Below are 19,832 nucleotides of genomic sequence, written 5' to 3' on the forward strand. Positions count from 1 at the left end.
AAATTTGGAACTTTTATTGCAGTTGTAAAAATGAGGTTTGTGCAAAAATGTTTTGGTACATTTATGGATGGGGCATTTTGTCCATAAATAGTAATGTAAAAATAAGCAGTTTAAGGGGAGTTTCAGTGTTCCCCAATTCACAAAATGTCTGGCTCTGTGAAGCAAGGCCAGTTTACATCCTCATGGTCAGTTTTGATTCTATGTGAGATCATCCACACAGCTGTGTGCTTTAAATACAATTAAACCTTTATATTCTTCTGACGGCACTCATCTTAAGCGATTTTATCAGTGTACTCTAATATAATTTTGGCATTGTAAGCATGACTTTAATTTTGCTGGTGAAGCAGATTACACATGCCTGAGTACATACATTATTAACTGAGAAGCTACCTTTTTACATTCCTCCTGCAGGCACACCTTTTCAAAATGGATTCTTTTCCACAGCTGAATTAGGCTTAAGGCTAATAAGAAGGCTTAGTCTTTCTCAAATCAACATGCACTTTACAATGACATTCGATTCAGTTGCAATTGTGAAATCTATTTATTCACTATTACAAAATAATGTGCGCGAAATGTTCCTGCAATCAAGCCTGTTCTCTGATGACTGAAGGAAAAAATAGAGGCCCAATTCTATCAAATTTGCATATGGAGTTTTCAGACATTTGGCATTGGCATAAGCAGAAGTCTTATCCACTCTTTCGTCTCTTGGGTAAACAATGTGAGCGCTACTGACTTAGGGAATCTAAATTGATGTTTTAAATGCGTTCCAGAATTGTTGCTCGACATTTTGAAATTCACACTGCTTTAGTTGTGCTACAGATTCAGTGTTGACATAGCTGAATGCAATCAAATTAATTTTGCATCACATAGTAGTTCACACCGATGCCTCAGAAGGAGCTTGGACAGAATATCCTGTTTTAAAAGAGGGCATAGATCATGGAGAAGGCTCTAGAGTTGAGGTGTTGCTGCAAAGGAGAGTGGCGTACTTACAGATGGTCACCCCCACCTTAAGTAACCTATAGTGATTTTGATTTAGCAAACCCATTGATATTACAAAGCCCATTCATCATAATTAGTATACAGGTTCTGAATCTTTGAATCTCTTGCATCCCTGATGGTAAACTCACTGGCATTTAAATTATATGTCCTTTCCACCGTACCAGCAATTTCATTATCTCCCTGGAGTACATTACATTAATTAATTCATATTTTATAACACGCTTAATACCAGAGACCAGTCTCTAAGCATGAGACTGGGATACGAACCTGTGTTGCTCTGCATATTCTTGCTTCCAAGGCAAACACATTAGGTCCCAGGAGGTGCGTTGGTCCCAATAACTCTTGAATAGCTCTGTTATACCAACGCCATAATATTTGATTTTCCTTTTTCATTGCATTGTCTCTCTCTCTATATATAATGTCATGTTTTGATGTGTTCTAATTGTTCCTCCTATTTTGTCCATGTGCATCTCTATTCAGGTTTATCTTAAATTTGTCTTCCATGTTTCTCAGCCACTGTTTGTATTACTGTGACATTACAAGCCTCCACAACAACTTAATATGTAGGACTAAACATGCTAGACTGCCTTTGACATATAACTGATAAAAAGAACAAAATAAAGATGCTTATTTCTTCTAGTTTATGTAATTTTTAGCACCGGTGCAGACTGTATCTGGCTACAGAGTTACTGCTGCAGCAGAGTCTGTTAACTTTCTCCATTAATACATTGTGGACACAATATTTCATATTGCCCTCATTTTCGTGCAAGGCATTGGGCCTGAAAAGCAGAACGTTTTTAGTTTTGGCTTGTAGGTGGCGTCATCTATTCATCAAAATTCATTGGAATACAATACAAGAGAGAAGAGATGTGAGAAAAGACATAGCTTGTGGATGTTTAGTTATTTACACCCTGTTAGGGTGCAGAAGTAAGACTCTGACACAGAGGGGTCATAGTGTTTGCTATAAACCTTTGTTCAAGGGTAAAAAGGAAAAGAAAACCCTATCTTGCCCTAACTGTGAGCGGTTTCCCTGCCTCAACTGAAATAACTTGTGTCAGAATGTCCAAAGCAAAAGTCACAATACCTAGTGTCAAAATCCTAACTCTATCCCTTGCACACTAAGCAAACAAAATCAAAGGCTATATCTTCTTGGTCCAGAGGAATGATTCCGTTCCCCTGGACTAAGGGCAGTTCTCGTCTTGGGGAGATGTTCCCATTATGGTTTCAGCTACCCCTTGCCTGTTTGGGAAGTGTCTTGCTTTCCCCAGCCTTCCTCAGATTTACAGCATAGTTCCTTGGGGTTCCAGACCCTGGTTGGCAGCTTTGGCTTCCTCGCCATATACTGCGCTGAAGAAGAAAAACCTGGATATACTCCCCAAGCTGTAGCGGGTCCCTGACCCTGGTGGGCAGACCTGGTCCCCTCTCACCAGGTACTGCGACGAAGAATAACCTGGACACACTTCACAAGTTGTAGTGGGCCCCTGTCCCTGGTGTGCAGATCTGGTTCCCTCTCACCAGAAACTGTGACAAAAGAACAGCAGCCTGGATGTACTTCCCAAGATGTAGTGGGTCCCTGACCCTGGTGTGCAAACCTGGTTCCATCTCACCAGCTACTGTGATGAAGAGTAGCCTGGATGCCCTTCCCAGGCTTTACTGGGTCATACAGACTTGGTTCACTAACCTCCCAAGTACTTTACAGACTTTCTATTAACTTCCAATTCTTTTTATTCGGTGCAAGTCTCAGACTCTCAATTCAGGCCTTAATCTTCCTTTCTGTGGGCTTGATTTACTCTCCTGTCAAGCCTTAGTACAAGTCCATGTACCTTTTAGTTTTCCTCCCACTGTGTTAGGGTCCCAGACCCTCCTTTCCCAGCCTTCCGACTTGTACAACCACCTCTGCGAGCCTTCAGAGGCTTCTCGGCTACTCACGTACCTTGTGGTGTGGTTTGCAAGAGTGCTGGGTCCCTTGACGTAGCTGTGTTAGTTTGCGGGACTCCAGTAACATCCCGGAGCATCCCTTGATCTGCGGCAGCTCTGCAGTCTTCTCTCCTTCTGAGACAGCGTGGTCTCATACTCTTGCACTTCCCGGGTCTCTGGGGTGCCTGGAGTCTTAGTCGGTCCACAGGCCATGCTGTCCTCACGTCCTGGAACAGCCTCTGACTCCCTCTCCTTATTCTCAGCGTCCCTGTCAGCACCCGCCTACACATTGGGCCCGTCCTGGCTCTCGTGGTTCCTCCAGGGAGGGCTTGACAATCTGTCAAGTTCTTCTTCAGTTTTTTTTTTTGTTTCTTCCAATCAATTGTCTCAAACTTCTAGACTGATAAAAGCGGTTCCAATGGTTATTCGATATTATTCTGGGAGGATATCTCAGGGGCAACGTACTCACCTTGGAAGCAAGATGACATGGAGCAATGCAGGTTCGATCCTTGGGTCCGCACTTAGAAACCTCTGGGTATTAAAAGCGTTATAAATAACCAATTACAATTCCTCCTCGTCTCAGAGCTAAGTGAGTGTTGATGTGGTAACTCACTAAGAGGCGTCCTCGTCTCAGTAGTCTCTATTTGGACTGCTTCAGTAAAAAACATAGGGTCTGAGAGTAGGTTTGAAGAGGAATGAGGTGAAGGAAAGGTAGGGTAACTGTGGGAAGGGGGCCTAGGTTCATGTGATTGGTGGGAATACCGCGTTCTTCCGATGTGGTCATCGCTGCCCCAAAGGGAGTTTCTCCTCCCATTAGATCGACTCGCTGAATACCTCCAACAGGGGCACTATCGGATAGCAGCCTCACCACCCTGGCCTCATGGGAAGGGGCTCCCCCTTCTGAAGCAGTGACATTGTGGGATTTGTTACACCCACTGACTGCCTATGGGCATGCTAATCTCTAAGGCCATTCTCACCTACTACTTGCCCCTCCCATCCCAAAACGCATGCTTATGGGATCCCTTTAGTTCTGCCAAGCAGTAACCTCAAACGTTGTGCTGTAATGACCTGGGGATATTATTTCTTAGCAGTCTTCTGAGATTTAATTACAACTGTAAATCTGCTACTGGTGAAGTGTGCCTTCAGCCATTTGATTTAGAATCACTGAGGTCCTGTACATTTTTTTTTAAAAAAGCATTGGCAAAGCCACCAGTTGTTGCTTGTGTAAAGGTATTAGATAAGTATTTGCCAAGCTCTGCTTTCATAAACTCAGGGATACAGCCACTTTCCAGTTGATGTCATCCTAGGGCCTGATAGTACCATAATCGCAGTGCCTAGCCGATAAAGCCCAGAATGTTGGCTTTGCCAGTGCTTGTTTAGTTTTAGAGGTGTGTGTGTGTGTCTGTATCTCTCTTTGTGGTCTCACATTCAGTCACAGAAGAGAATATTAAGCCATGCATTTTATTTGTGTGAGTGCATATTCTCACTCTATAAGTCACATGTATTTTATAAATGCTGGCTGATGTCACTTTTAGTCGTTTTCTGAGACTGGCAACACTATATTTATAGGGGCAGCAAGGGAACAGGGCTATGACACCAATATTATTGCAGTGCCGTTGTTACTTTTTATCATCTTGTGACACTTGGTTGGGCATTTTCATAAAGGGCACATTTCATGGATGGGACCCCCAATATGTGCACTTGCGTGGATTGTGACCTCGTCTGTGCAATTTTTGTTTTTTGCCAAATTAATGAAAATCCAGAGGGATTCACTTGTAGTCCAAGCAAGTGTGCAAGTGTAAATGCCTCCTTCGAATGGATTGTGTCCTCCAACGTATTCCACATCTTTGACATGTAATGTCCACAGCTGTGTTGCTTCGGAAATGTTTTCGGCAGAGGGCGTCCTGCGTCGGTGGCGTCAGGTCGATGTCCCTCAAAGGCCTCCGTCGAGGGCGACACCCCCGGATGTTATAAATAGGACAAACGGCGCCCGTAGGCTCAGTTCCGTTTTTTCCACAAACGTGTTTGCTTAGAGATCTCGGCGCGCCTCGTGTGTTTCATCGTTGAGATGTCTTCTTCTTCGACTCCTCCGACTCCGCGGTGTGGCTTCAAGACTTGCCGGGACTGCAAGTCTAAAATGTCGATCATCGACCCACATCGCATTTGTTTGTGGTGCTTGGGCGAGAGTCACGGCACTGACGACTGTTCAAAATGCCAGTCGCTGACTGCCAAGGTCTTGTGGGAGCGTAAGGGGAAGCTTCAGGTAGGTAGGGGTTCTAAGCCCAGTACGTCCCTGAAATCGAAATCCAAAGGGGTGTCCACCGACGACTCGAGGGGCGACTCTCCGCGTCGGGAGGAGGCCTAGGGTTCTCGGTCCCGGAGTGGTTCCCGCCATTCTTCTTCATCACGGCATTCTCGGAAGCGCCGTCACTGGTCACCTTCCCCGTCCTCCTCGGAGGATGGAGCCGAGAGGAAAGTGGCATGCCCTGAGGAAGTCCTCGACTCCGGAGGAATGGGCTGCCTTTAAGGAACAGATGTTGGCAATTTTTCAATCGCAGGTGACGTCACCGGATGTTATAAATGGGACGCACAGCACCCATAGCCTCAGTTCTGATTTTTCTGCAAAAGTGTTTGTTTCGAGAACTCAGCGCGCCTCGGGTGATCTTCTTTGAAGAAAATGTCTTCATCTTATACCCCTCCTACTCTGCGGTCTGGGTTTAAGACATGCCGGGACTGTAAGTCCAAAATGTTGATTACAGACTTGCACCGCATCTGCTTGTGGTGTCTGGGCGAAAGTCATGCTACTGACAACTGCTCAAAGTGCCAGTTGTTGCCTGCCAAGGCCTTGCGGGAACGTAAGGGGAAGTTACAGGTAGTTTGGGTTTTTAAACCTCGAAAATCCCGAAAAGCTACGGGTATTTCCACCGACGATTCAAGGAGTGACTCTCCTCGTTGCAAGGAGTCCTCAGGATCTCGATCCCGGAGTGGGTCCCGCCTCTCGTCCTCCTAGTCTCTGCACTCCCGGAAGCAGCATCACCGGTCGCCTTCCCCGTCATTGTCGGATGATGGCTCCACGAGAAAAGTGGCTTGTCCCACTAAATCCTCGACTCCTGAGGAATGGCAGGCATTCAGGGAGCAAATGCTGGTGATTTTTCAATCCCAGGGCACAGTTCCGTTCGCAGAAATCTGGAAAGGGCTCGAGGTCGGCGTCTACACCGTTGGCACTGTGTCCATCGAGTGCGGCTGTCGGAGCTTTGCCTTCGAGTGCGGCTGTAGGAGCTTTGCCTTCGATCCAGCCCATGGAGCCTTGGCGCCATTGTCGACGTTGACGCTGAAGCCATCGGCGCCCTCAACGCCGTCGGGGTAATTTGGCTGGAATTTGCCGGTGGAGGCCCCTGGTACTGTGGATCCTCCGAGAAAGGCTTTATCCAAGACTGTGAGGCCTGTTGTGGACTTCAGGGCCGCTCCTGTACCTAGGAAGGAGTTCTTTCATTCTCTGCATGATATTTAGGAGGATGAGGAGAGGTCAGATATGGAGCTTGAGCCTGTTGAAACTCATGAGGCTCCTGACATGCTCTTTTCTGAAGACAGTCATTTGGAGTAGTTGCGTCAGTCGTTACATGATGCCAGTGGCCTTGACACAACTCCTGAGGTGCAGCTTGGTAGGCCAGAGCCTGGGGCTCATGCTGAATCCTCCTATAGGAGGTTGATGTCTAGAGTTACAGAGTATCTCGGGTAGTCTGGTCCTCCGGTTGCATTTGATGAGGATGACCTAACTGATATTTTGGATCAGGGTCTGTCCACTGACCCAGTGTTGCCTTTTCATTTGGCATTGCAAAAAAGGGTGACGGCTACTTGGCAGACCCCGGCGGTCAACAAGTCGTTAAATAAGAAATACCGCCCATCCAGTAGCGACCCCAGCTACTTATCCACTCACCCCACTCCCGAGAGTTTGGTGGTTCAGGTGGCTACGGCCACCTCGAGGCAGTCAGCATACCCTACCATCCCTCATGTTAGGGACGACAAGCGCTTCGATGGTTGGGCACACAGGGTATTTTCTGCTGGGAGTATGGCACTGAAGTCAGCCACTTGTGCCCTGGCAAGGTTTTCACACACTCTGTGGAATTGTCTCTCTCTAGCGGCTGAGCGTATCCCAGAGGGGGAAGAAAGGGATGGGTTCCTTGCTCTTGTGCAGGGTGGCAAGGATGCCATGTGTGAATCACTTCAGTCTGGGTTGGACATGGCTGATAGTGTTAGCCGGTCCATGGCTCAGAGCACCGTGATACGAAGGTTTGCGTGGTTGCGGAAGTCTGGTTTTTCTCCAGATGTGCAAGCCCGTCTTCTGAACATGCCCTTAGATGGCTCTCATTTGTTTGGCAGCAAGGCTGACGAGAGCTTTGAGAGGTTGCAGACCTCCAAAGCTGCTGCTAAATCTTTGGGTGCAGCTGTGCGTCAACTTCTGCCTTTTTGCCCTATGGGACAATAGTGGAGGGGGGATCCTTTTGTTACTACTCATCTTTTGGTAGAACAAGAGAAGCCACTAATAAAAGGGGCCACCGGAAAGGTACATGTGGTGGACAGGGAAATAGAGGTGCCAAAGCCGCTCAGGGAGCTGCCTCTTTGCCTTCAGGCGCTGCCAAAGCCTCTCCAAAGCCGCTATGAGGCCATGTTCCATTGTTCGCCGGTTGGGGGCAGACTGTGACAGCATCTTGAAGAATGGCGAGTTATTACTTCGGATGTGTGGGTTCTGGATACAACAGCCCACAACTACTGCCTCCCCTTCCTAAAGCAGCCTCACAACAATCCACCGGGGAATCTCTCTATGAAGCTTTCAGATCCACTCCTTGTGCAGGAAATCTTGACCGACGGGGGACAGAGACCCATCTTGGACTTGCGTTGGTTGAACAAGTTCCTCAGGAAGGACAAGTTCAAGATGGTCACTCTTTCTCAGGTTCTTCAGGCCCTTCAACTTCAGGATTGGTTGGTGTCTCTGGACCTACAGGATGTGTTACGCTCACCTGGTATCCTTCGGGACGCCACCCAGCCCTGGTTGGATGATTTGCACTCTCGAACCGTCTCCCGGTCCCTTGGTAAGGCCTCTGGTTAAAGATGGGTCTTAATATTGTAAGAGGTGGATTCCCCGTCCTGCTCCTCGTGGCAGGGGCGCGTAGATGTGGGGGGCGAGCAGCGACCAAGTTACTTCACTGGTGCAAGCCCCCTAATGGAATCTAGGCCTGCTGCGACTCGGTAGGTTTGCTGCTTTATAGTCTTTATATGCAGTTCTTATGTTCCTCTTAGTTCGATTAATAATGTCTTGCTTCTTTCCTTTTAGGTATGGAAAGGTATTTTGGTGTTGTCATGTAGTTTGAAAATGAGCATGGGCCGGTAGGCGAAAGTGCGGTGTGCGCGATGCTGTCCGGTGAGTAATGCGCGATGTGTTATATTGCTAACCTGTGTCTTTTCTCTCCTTGCTGGTTGTGATGTTCCTCGCCGAGCACTGTAATGTTCTCGCAGGTAAGAATTGTGTGGCGTTCTTCATTCGGAGGAAACGTGAGTAAACGCTTACTAATGCTGTCTTTCTTTCCCCTCTTTCCAGGTTATGGTATTCCAGGATGCATCCGGTGCCGGATGATGGAGTTCGTACCTCCAGGTGGGTGGAACTGAAGTCAGTGGTAGATTGAAGACAGGATACTGTTCCAGGTAAGTTTCGTAGTGTTCTTTCTCTCTCTGTTGGTCCTTGGTTAAGTAAATAGTCCCATTCTAATGTTGGTCTTCATGATGGTTATGAGCCTGGCGCCAAAGGCGCCAGGACTGACTCCAAGAGAGTCTTGGATGAGGTTTTAAGGCCTTTGACCTGGCCCTAACTGGAAGGCTGACTTGCCAGTGAGGGCCAGGGGCAAGGGTCATGACAGGATGCTTATTTTCATGTGCCGATTCATCCAAAGCACAGAAAATACCTGATATTTACGGCTGGCATCTCGCACTTTCAGTTTCAGGTCCTGCCATTCGGATTGACCTCCACCCGAGGGTCTTCACCAAGCTAATGGTGGTGGTGGCAGCGTATCTCAGGAGAGGGGGAGTGCATGTCTACCCCTACCTGGACGACTGGCTGATCCGAGTGTGTTCTCCCGAACAAGCCTTGGATCATCTCAGCCTCACCTGCCACTCCCTTCACAAGCTGGGCTTCTCCCTAAATTTGAAGAAGTCGCATATGACACCTTCCCAACAGCTCCAGTACATATTGTGGCTGTGTTGGACACATCCTTGGAGAAGTGCTCGCCTCCCAAGGCGAGGGCTCATGACATTGTACAGATGGTCAACAAATTTCAACGTGCCCAGAGTCTTCCGTCTTTCGAATTCTTAAGGTTGCTCGGCCTCATGGCATCCCGCATTTTTCTGGTGCCAGACTGAGGATGACATCCCTTCAATGGGGTTCTCAAGATGCAGTGGTCGCAATTCTCAGGCAAGATGTCAGATCCCGTTCAGATTCCGCTCTCGGTCTCGCAGGATCTTCTGTGGTGGGCCAGCGAAGGGAATGTGATGAAGGGGGAGCCGTTTTAGCAACCGTGGCCGGAGGTGACGGTCGTGACAGATGCTTCCCTCACAGAATGGGGAGCTCATGCCAACGATCTACCACCCAGCAGTCGTTGGTCTCCGTCAGAGTCCAAACTCCACATAAACCTTCTGGAGCGGAGGGCCATCGGGCTGGCTCGGAAGGCTTTTCTGCCGTCTGTGCGAGGGAAGAGTGTCCTGATCATGACAGAGAACACAGTGGCCATGCATTACCGCAACAAAAAAGGGGGGGTAGCGTCACTCCCGCTGTGCAGAGAGGCGATGTAGCTCTGGTTCTGGGTGGCACAGCAAGGAGTCTCACTCTCGGCAGTTCATCTAGCCGGAGAGGAGAATGCGGCAGCGGACGCTCTGAGCAGGCAGAGCGTGGTCTCCCACGAGTGGGAGTTGGCTCAGGAAGTCATTCAGGAGATCTTCGCCCTTTGGGAACCCCTCAAGTGGATCTGTTTGTGACCGGTGCCAAATGGAAGTGCGAGAGATTTTGCTCAAGGCAATTTCCTCCGAGAGGAGCCTTAGGGGACGCATTCGTCGTGGATTGGTCATTCCCACTTCTGTATGTGTTTCCCCCGGTCCCTGTCATTCCTCAGGTGCTAAGGAGGATGCAAAGGTTCGGATCCCACATGATCCTCATTGCTCCGGATTGGACCAGGAGAGCGTGGTACCCGGACCTTCTAGAAATGTCCATCTGTCATCCACGCTGTCTTCCCCACAGAGAGGATCTTCTCTCGCGCAAGGGGTTCGGGTTCTCCATCCAGAGGTCAAGACTCTCAAACTTCACGCTTGGTTTCTGAAAGGTTGAGATATAAGGATTGGAACCTCCCGGATGACGTGATGGAGGTGTGGATTTTGGCCTGGCTGCCGGCAACCAAATCCCTGTACCATTGCCATTGGCGTAAGTTTTGCGACTGGTGCAGAGGAAACAGTGTTGACCCTTTTCAGTGTTCCGTTCCGATGGTTCTTTCTTTCTTGCTTTCTTTGGCCCACAGGGGTCTTCAAATGGGTACCATTAAAGGTTACCTGGCGGCGCTGTCTATCTTCAAGCGTTCGTCTGAAGAATGTTCTTATTTTAAGATTCCTTTGATTTCCCAATTTCTAACACGAATGTGTTCCCGCCGTCCCCGTTTAAGGTGCCGGTTTGGGATCTGAATTTGGTCTTGAAATTCCTGATGGGTGCTCCGTTTGAACCGCTGCACTCTTATCCCTTGAAACTGTTGTCTTTCAAGATTGTTTTCTTGGTTGCAGTTACATCTGATTCAAAGTGAGTGAATTGCAGGCACTTTAATCTAAGCCACCCTTTACTGTGTTCCACAAGGTTAGGGTTGTACTGAGGGTACGTCCGTTCTTCCTACCTAAGGTAGTGTCTGAGTTTCATCTGCGCCAGAAAGTGGTACTTCCTGCTTTCTATCCTCCCCCTCACCCTGGTAAGGAAGAGGAGAGGCTTCATAGGTTGGACCATAGGAGAGCTTTGAGCTTTTATATCTCTAGGATTTCCAGGGTCAGAGTTGACGACTAGCTTTTTGTGGGATACACTGGACACCGATTGGGTCAGGCTGTTACTAAACAGACCTTATCCAGGTGGATTATCCTCACCATTACTGAATATTACAGATTGGCGGGCAAGGACCCTCCAGAGGGGTTGAGCGCTCACTCCACTAGGGGCGTGGCTACATCCACAGCCCTGCAGCGGGGGGTTCCTATTTGGAATATTTGTGACGCAGCAACATGGTCTTCCATCCACACCTTTGTCAAGCATTATTCCCTGGATACGCTCCATGGTCAAGATATGGCCTTTGGTATTCTGCCATCTCATTGGGTATTCTAAATTCTTCTCCCTCCTCCATTCACTGATACTGCTTTGGGAGTCAGTCAAAGATGTGGAATACGTCGGAGGACACAATCTATTCAAAGAACAAGTTACTTACCAACTGGTAACGTTCTTTCGACTGGATGTTCTTCCAATGTTTTCCACATCGCCCTCCCAGCCTGCCCCTCTGAATAATTTCCTATGCTATTGCAGCTTGCGTTCCCGCAAGGCTATGTGCAGTCAAGCAGTTGTCGTGTATGAGCATGTTACACGTTGGGGATTGGGGGGAAATATAAACTGGGGCTACGGGCGCTGTGCGTCCTATTTATAGCATCTGGTGACGTCACCCTCGACGGAGGCCTTCGAGGGACATCAACCCGACACAGGACGCCCTCTGCCGAAAAAAATTCCAAAGCAGCACAGCTGTGGACATTACATGTCAAAGATGTGGAATACGTTGGAGGAACATCCAGTCGAAAGAACATTACCAGTTGGTAAGTAACTTGTTCTACTATGTACGTATAATGAGAGGCCTAAAGGTGATAAATCGTGGCATCTGCCTGTCACGGCTCGCTCCCTTCGCTCCCGTTCCCGCCACTTGGGGGCATGTTTTGGGGTTTATTCCCTACTGGACATTTCCTTCGAACCTTATGCTACAGTGTCCTGATGAATTGGGAGCGCTAAAACCTTATTTCCCAAATTACTTCCCTTCCGGATCCATTCCAGGTTTTTGGCAGCCAGCATGCTACTGCTACTATAATCAAATGACTATGCTTCCCAGAATGCCTGGCTCACTGCTTCACCTCCTCCCTTGCAGGACAAGGCTGGGTGGAGGATAGGCAACACCTGTGGCTGCAGGTGCAGCAGGCGGCACGCCTGAGGGGTGTGCTCGTTAAGCAGCTTTAAAAGCCTCAGTTTGCTTCAGTCCAGCGCTGGTCATTGTTGCTGTGTTCCTGTTGTGACTGGTCCCTTGTTCCTTGTTCCTAGCTTTTGTGCCTAGTACCTAGTTCCTGTTCCTTGTTCCTAGCTTTTGTGCCTAGTACCTAGTTCCTGTTCCTTGTTCCTAGCTTTTGTGCCTAGTACCTAGTTCCTGTTCCTTGTTCCTAGCTTTTATGCCTAGTACCTAGTTCCTGTTCCTTGTTCCTAGCTTTTGTGCCTAGTGCCCAGTTCCTGTTTCTTGTTCCTCTGCCCTGGATTTCGGATTCGTGTGCTTAATTGATTTCTGCTCACTGGATTTCCCTTTCTGTCTTCCTCTGTCTGCAGGCAGCCTGTCTCTGTGCTTTACCCTTTGATGCTGCCCAATTCGCCTGTGTTTTCTGTTTCTTTGTTGCTGTCCTTTGCTACTGAAAAACCTGATGCTTTAGTCTTTCCCTTTATAGAGTTAGCCTCCTGCCTCAAGGTTTCCTTTTGTGATATCATTTTCCCTGCTCCTGATCCTTACTTTCTATTGGGATCCATTCCATGTTTTCCATCTCACTTCTGCATTCATTTCCCATGGATTATTAGGTGTGGGTGTTATTGTAACTAGTCCCAGTGTAAATGCCCCTTTTGTTTCCTCACTATTTTATATCACTATTTCTACTCGCCCCTTGACTAGGGTCTTATGTATTTAGTTTCCTCCACCCATTGCTGTTATAGCCTTCAGGGTTCCTGTTTGATCAACTGGGTTCGTGAGTTTACTGACATTCAAGTGGTCTTTCCGGTCCTCGTGAGTACAGTTTCTAAGTTGCTTATTCTGTATCATCCAGAGTGTCAGTTCACAGATCCTGTCCTTGCTTGCCCTCTACGTGGGTTTAGCGCTGTCAGTATCTGTAATAGCATAGTGGGTAAGGAGTTTGCCGACTTTCCTTTCAGTCATAAGGAGGTTCTAAGTGCTTACCCCACATTCCTTTTCATATATAGGTATTATTGTTTCTCCTGGGTTTTAGTATACACAAGTCTTGGGTTTTGTATGCACATATTTAGATTCAAAGTTGTACACTGTGAGATTCCGTGCACATTGCCTTCTTCCTTTCTTAACACTGCCAGCTTTTGGCATTTGCTAAAAACTAGCAGATTCCATGAGAATCGTATGCATTTACGCCAGTATGGAAATACCATGCTGGTTTAAGTACTTTCCTTTTTAGAAAGAGCAGAGTGTCTGGAGAGGTGGAAATGTCCATTCCGTTCTGTACTCCTATTCCACAACCCAAAACCTTAAGATACCCTCTAGTACTAAAAGTGGTGTAAAACCATGCAGGACACTTTTTTTTAACACCATGGGAGATTGGACACATACCCTTGTACTTTGGAATGACTTTGCAACTGAGTCAATTGTATCTCTATTGATTTAGGTTGACTTACTAATAATGTTATTATGACATCTGAAAACATCTGTTTTGCCATAGGTAATAAATATTATAAATGCTGCACAAGAAAGCAGTCCCATGCCTGTTGCAGAAGCTCTGGATCGAGTACTAGAGATTCTAAGGACGGCTGAATTGTACTCACCACAACTTGGGACGAAGGATGAAGATCCACATACAAATGATCTTGTTGGCGGACTCATGTCAGTAAGTAAATCGAACTGTTGCATTGTGGGCCTCCATCTAGCGAGTGACAACGAATTTCAGAAACTGTTTTTACCAAATACTGTCTTTTAGTGCTTGATTCAGAAATCTGCCACATTGCATTTGGTTGAAATCAATTCCGAGATTAATAATATGACATCCAGAACAGTAAGTGTTTTACTGAGTTTAGATTGATGCTCAGCAGTATGACCTCAGTCTCCATAATTCTGTTGAAAGTACTGTGAATTCAGTCACCACAAATAGTAACTGTGTGCACTGTATGCTTTTCCTTGCTTTAGGTTGATGATAATATGACCACACTTACCACAAATCTTCAGTCAGTGGCGTTTTTCATTTTCTTCTGATCCACAGGGGCTCACAAAGACCCACCAGTCGGATTTGTGAACTTGAGAGTGATCAGAGCTCACAGACCGGCATTTTTCTGAGAACCAACTATTCTCATGGGCATGATCTCTCCCATGGCGGTTGACCTACACATGGACTCTCATTCTGTTAATCTATCTGCATTATGATCTTTCCCTATTCTTGTCAGTGTGTTGATGGGCACACCTGTAGGCAACAAACACAAGGAACACTCTGGATTACCTTTGGATCTACCCTGTACCTTCCCTGTGGCCTTCATCGCAGAAAGTGTAGTTGCTGTTGCCCCTTATGATCACAGCAGCCTCATCCTCTATCCCAAAACATGTCACTGTGTCCTTGTCACAAGGGGCACAAAGCTCAGCAAGCTCCATGTGTGGGTCTTCAGGACTGTTGTCCATGCAGACAATGTTGACACTGTAGAATTTAGCCATGGGAAGCTTTTGGTGAGCCAGAGCTGTACAGCCCTGGTCATGTATCAAGCAGCAATCTGGGCTGTAAAGTCTTCTCCCTTGAGACCTTCTTTGATGAACAGTGAAGGCATGACTACGGAAAAGAGGCGATTACACCACTCTCTCTACTTCGGGTTTACGTATGCCTTAGAGCACTATCGGTTATGGGAAGAAATCGGACTACCAAAAAATACAACTGTGTGTCGGTCGGCATGCATGAACCTGTGTGATTATTTTGCGTATGGCCCAACCACACATCAGAAGTGATACCAAGGCCACTAGGAAAAAGAAAACAATTAGTTGTCAGATGTTTCTTTGTATTCTATTTAACTTTTTCTGCACATCTATTAATGACGAGTCCAGACTAAGGCCCATGCACCAGGATAAGTATGATTTAAACCTCACACACACGATAACGAGGTCGGAAAACTTAAGCCACATCTGTTTAGTAACGGCTTCAGGAATCTATGCATATAAAACGCTTAGGTATGTTTCCATACTCAGCTGATGAAATGTATCAGTGTTAGGTTGCCCTCTGCTGTCCAAATGGCAATGTGCACCCACTCAATAAAAGCTATCATTTCAACATACGGATGCAATTTATCAATGTTGGGTTCAACAAACAAAATGAGCATAGTTCTATGCGGTCACCTTCACCTTCCACTATCGCAAACATTTGGAATAATTTCAAGTTACTTCTTTCCACCCGCACTTCTCTTCACTCACAGTGGTTCCAGTGTCAATGAACAGTTAATTACTGGCTCAACGTTTCAGTCTCTAAAGAGCGAAACGCTGTAGGGAGGAATGCCTCCTCACGAGCTAATAAAAGTAGATGCTGTAATTATGCTACTATGCAATCTTATGCCATCACAGGGAATGTGCACCGGAACAAGGATGACAATTACGCATCTACAAAGACACATCATAGAGGCCCGTGTGATCGATGGAACTTTAGATACTGTTCTTATACCGCGCATACCTCTCATTCCATTTAATACATTTATCCTTTTGAATTACAATTAATAAGTCACAGGAACCTACGCCCCCTTCCTGGAAGCGATTTGTGGTAATTCTGATCTTTAAGAAGCGGGACAGAAGTGACCCTGTGAATTACCAACCGATATTGACCTTTAAGATATGCTAGAATGGCGTATGTTACCCCGGGAACAGATAGTTATATCAAAATTGGCTTCTGAAGATTTCTGTGAATAACATCCTAAAATAATTGGATTCCATGGTTCGTTATCTGTTGAATATAGAACCAGAATTACTAGTACTTGTTCTGTTGTTCCCCAACCGTTGACTTACGTGTTTACTTTTAAACACTGTTGTTTCTTTTTGCTCTGGTTAAATGATTCATGAATGCATGCTTTTTTACTCATGCAAGTTGCCTCTTAAGACGCAAAAGATCAGGAACAAGATTGCAGAGTCTTCCACGTAAATAAACAGTGCATTTTTATTTTACTAATCTTTGCTGGAGTATAGTAAATTGTCTATTGACTAAAAACTTGCAAATCTGCAATGGATCAGTTAAAAAGTAGTAGAACCGGCACCCAAGCCTGCCCCTTTGACCACTCAGGATCTAGCAATCGGTACATTTCTAATATTTTCCCCTAGGATCGAAATGTATGTTCTGATTTTGCAATACAATGCCATGATTAAGGATAAAAGGCCTTTTGGAATTGACATTGGGGGTCATTACGAGTTTGGAGGTAGCCATGGCGCTATTAACACCATGGCTGCCTCTAAACCCGGGTCTGGGTTCGGTGTCACTGAATGGGGATTTACCAGGTCATTCCAACCTTGGAGGACCCGGTAAATCCCCATTCAGAAAACCATTCCCCATTCCCCATTCCCATTGAGCCCCATTATTCTGACTAAGCTGTCTTCAGTTTTGCAACTTGTGGTCATTTTTACTCCTACTTCCGGATACTCTTGAAACTCAATGTTGCCCTGTACATTTTTGGCGCCCCTTTTTCTCTACTTTGGATACCTACCTTGTTCTATTTGCTACTATGGCCACTGGTAAGGGCAATCAAGAAACGCTGACTATCAATAAGGAATCAACCCCTTCCTCGCCTAATCTTAAATGGCCAAAAAGTGACTCACCGCCACTGCTCTCCCCTGTTGACCCTGCCATTGAAGCTATTTTACAGGAAATCAGAGCATTAAAGCTTTTCATTGAAAGTACTCATCAGAAATTACAGCAACTGGATGACAGATGGAAGGGGTTTGAAGATAGAATGGACGAAATGGAGAAATGGAGAAAAGGGTTGACTTTGCTGAGGATGTTTCTCCAAGGATTGTGCTTCTAGAAAAAACGGTTAAGGATCTCCAGAAACATAACAAGGAGTTGGAAAACAGGAGCAGGCGCAATAATCCACATGTCTCTGGCTTGCCAGAGGGATGTGAATGGTCTGACCCCATTGCGTTTCTACAGATGATGCTGCCGGCCCTGCTTCACCTACCACTAGATTTATCATTTAACATTCAGCGCGCCCATCGCATTGCCCCCGTTAGAAATCCTATATCCTCTCACCACCCTCCACGTACGCTCAAATTCTACTTAATGGAATATACTCAGCTTCAATTTATAATCTCAAAGATCAAGGAGAATTCCCTCAGTTGTTATGGAAGCAAACTTCACATTTCACAAGATGTGGCGAAGATTACAGCTCCACACAGGAAATAATTCTTGTTTTTCCGTCTAGCTTTGAAACAGTTTAAGGTGAGATATGGTTTATACCATCCCTGCTCCTTCAAAGTTAATCATGAGGGACAAACTGCTATTTTTGATGACCCTGCTGACCTGAAGTCCTTTATTCGCTCCATCAAAATCAAAGGCATGGACACGTTGCTACACTTGAATTCCTCCTCCTCTTCCTGAACATGCTCTTTTTGCATATAGCAGTTTGTTCACTTTCTTTTGTTCCTTGTATTGCTGTCACACATTTTTGGGCTATAAGATTGGTGGGTCAGGCGCAGTTGTGGCATCCTTCTCCTGCTGTGGGTCATCTTTTTCTTTTTGACGGCCCTGTAGGTGTTTTCCCCACGTACCAGCCTGATCATCTTTAGTCTTGTCTATTTAGATACATCTTTTTGCTTGGTTTAGTGGTTTTTTCCTCATTTTCTTTTTCAATGTATGCAGTCTTTGGTCAGGCTTCCCCTCCCTATCCCTCTAATCCCTTGTGTCTTCCTTTTTTGTTTGTCCCCTGTTTGAGGGCTGTTAATTTTTTGATTATACGTCATTGATTCAGGTTGTTGAAGCATTGCACATATTACTATGGTTTGCTCATATTCTTTGTTACTTACTGGTCCATATGTTGTTCTTACCTTTGTTGATCTGCTGCTATGGTCTTTAAATGCGTAACTTGGAACATCAAGGGATGTCATATTCCAATTAAACATCACAAGATTTTATCCCACCTCAATAAACTTAAGCTATCAGTGGCCTGTTTACAGGAAACACGCCTCTCAATGGCAGAAGCCATGAAACTCAAATCCTTTGTGGTCAAAGATGTTATTGCTAGTCCTGTAGTGGGTAAGAAAAATGGGGTTGCTATACTGCTCAACAAAAAACTGTAATTTAAAATGTTGGGCCAAGATGCGGACACTAATGGACGTTGGGCATGGGTCAAACTTGTTATTGGGTCGGATTATGTTTCCATAATGCACATCTATGGTTCTACCCTACCTGACCTAGGTTTTTGGGTGTCCATGAAGCAAATTGTTCTCAACTCCGGTCTCACTAATGTTATCATGTGTGGCGATGTCAACGATACTGGATCCCTTGTTAGATAGGAAATCTAAGTGTATGTTCAAAAGCTCCAAGACCCATAAACCTTTTCCGCGTTGTCTTACTAAAACCAGCCTTATTGATGCATGGAGACGCTCTCTTCCGACTCAGTTTGAATATACCTTTCACTCGCCTCCCCATGAAACATTCTCACGCCTGGATTATATCTTTTCATCTATATCTCTTACTGGTATCATTATTGATGAGTTTATCCGGTCCCATCAATCAATCCAACAACAGTACTTTGCTGAAAATCTTGATTGTGACACCTCGGTGGTCACTAACTGGGATGCCTTTACAGCTGGTCTCAGGGGTCATATTATTGCTTACTATCGCAGGAAAAAGAAACTGCATAAAAAACATCTTGATGATTTATACCTTCAACTTTTCAATGCTGAAAAATAGTTCTAGCGGACATCCTCTGATACAAATCTCCACTCAGTCCTGGCCTTACGTTTTCAAATTAATAATGAGCTTACTGAGATGGCTTCTGGGGCTCAATTAAAATATAAAACCAATATTTACCAGACCTCCTACAAAGCTGGCAAATTGCTTGGCTGATACCTTAAGACCAAGAAGGAAAAAATATATTTCCCACACATTAAAGACAAATCTGGCACCACCCTTATACATCCTGATGACATTTTAAGTTGTTTTAAGCAATTCTATTCCGACCTATAGACTCCTGAAACCACAGCCTCTCCTGCTAGTATTTACTCCTTTCTTAGTAATATCAACAGACTTTCATATCCCCAGACAGATCTTACTAATTTGGAAGGTGGTATTACGCTTCATGAAATCCCTCGTGCCATTAAGGGGATGGGTGAAGGAAAGGCCCCTGGCAAGGATGTTTTTTTTATTGAGTTTTTTATAATTTTGCCTGCTCCCTCACCCCTAGACTCAAATTGTTCTACTCCTATTTTGCCTCCCAGAAATCCTCTTCTGGCTCCTTCTCTGAGGCTTTACTCCTATTCCCCAAAGCTGATAAAGACCCTGCTCTTCCCTGCTCTTCCCACTAATTATAGACAAATCTCCCTCATCAGCGTTGAAAGCAAGATCTTTGCTAAGGTTCTTGCTAACAGAATTGAATCTTCTCTACCTGCTCTGGTTAAACCCGATCAAGTTGGCTATGTCAAGGGCAAGAACATATCTGTAAATGCAAGATTACTACTGACGCTCTACATGTTGTTTCAAATGATAAAAAAGATAAACAGGTCTATGGAGCAATTGCACTTGATGCTGAGAAAGCCTTTGATGGGGTCAACTGAAATTTCATGTTTCAATCTCTCCCTTGGCACGACTGTGGCAAAAACTTCATCTCCCTTATTAAACTTCTTTATTCAATAGAATAGTCTGTTTGTATA

The 19,832-nt window shown here is 45.7% G+C and overlaps 1 protein-coding gene across 2 annotated transcripts in view; it reads left to right on the plus strand.

The window, feature by feature from the left end:
• Positions 1-19,832, plus strand: part of PDE8A (phosphodiesterase 8A) — a 1,868,130-nt gene that overhangs the window by 1,591,770 nt on the left and 256,528 nt on the right. For both annotated transcript variants that reach the window (XM_069624978.1, XM_069624977.1), the window contains exon 14: positions 13,678-13,842. In XM_069624978.1, the coding sequence (XP_069481079.1) occupies positions 13,678-13,842 (165 nt within the window). The remainder of the gene's footprint in view (positions 1-13,677; positions 13,843-19,832) is intronic.

This window comes from Ambystoma mexicanum, chromosome 11, assembly GCF_040938575.1.
Source record: "Ambystoma mexicanum isolate Mex_15411 chromosome 11, UKY_AmexF1_1, whole genome shotgun sequence".
In the NCBI taxonomy this organism is placed as follows: domain Eukaryota; kingdom Metazoa; phylum Chordata; class Amphibia; order Caudata; family Ambystomatidae; genus Ambystoma; species Ambystoma mexicanum.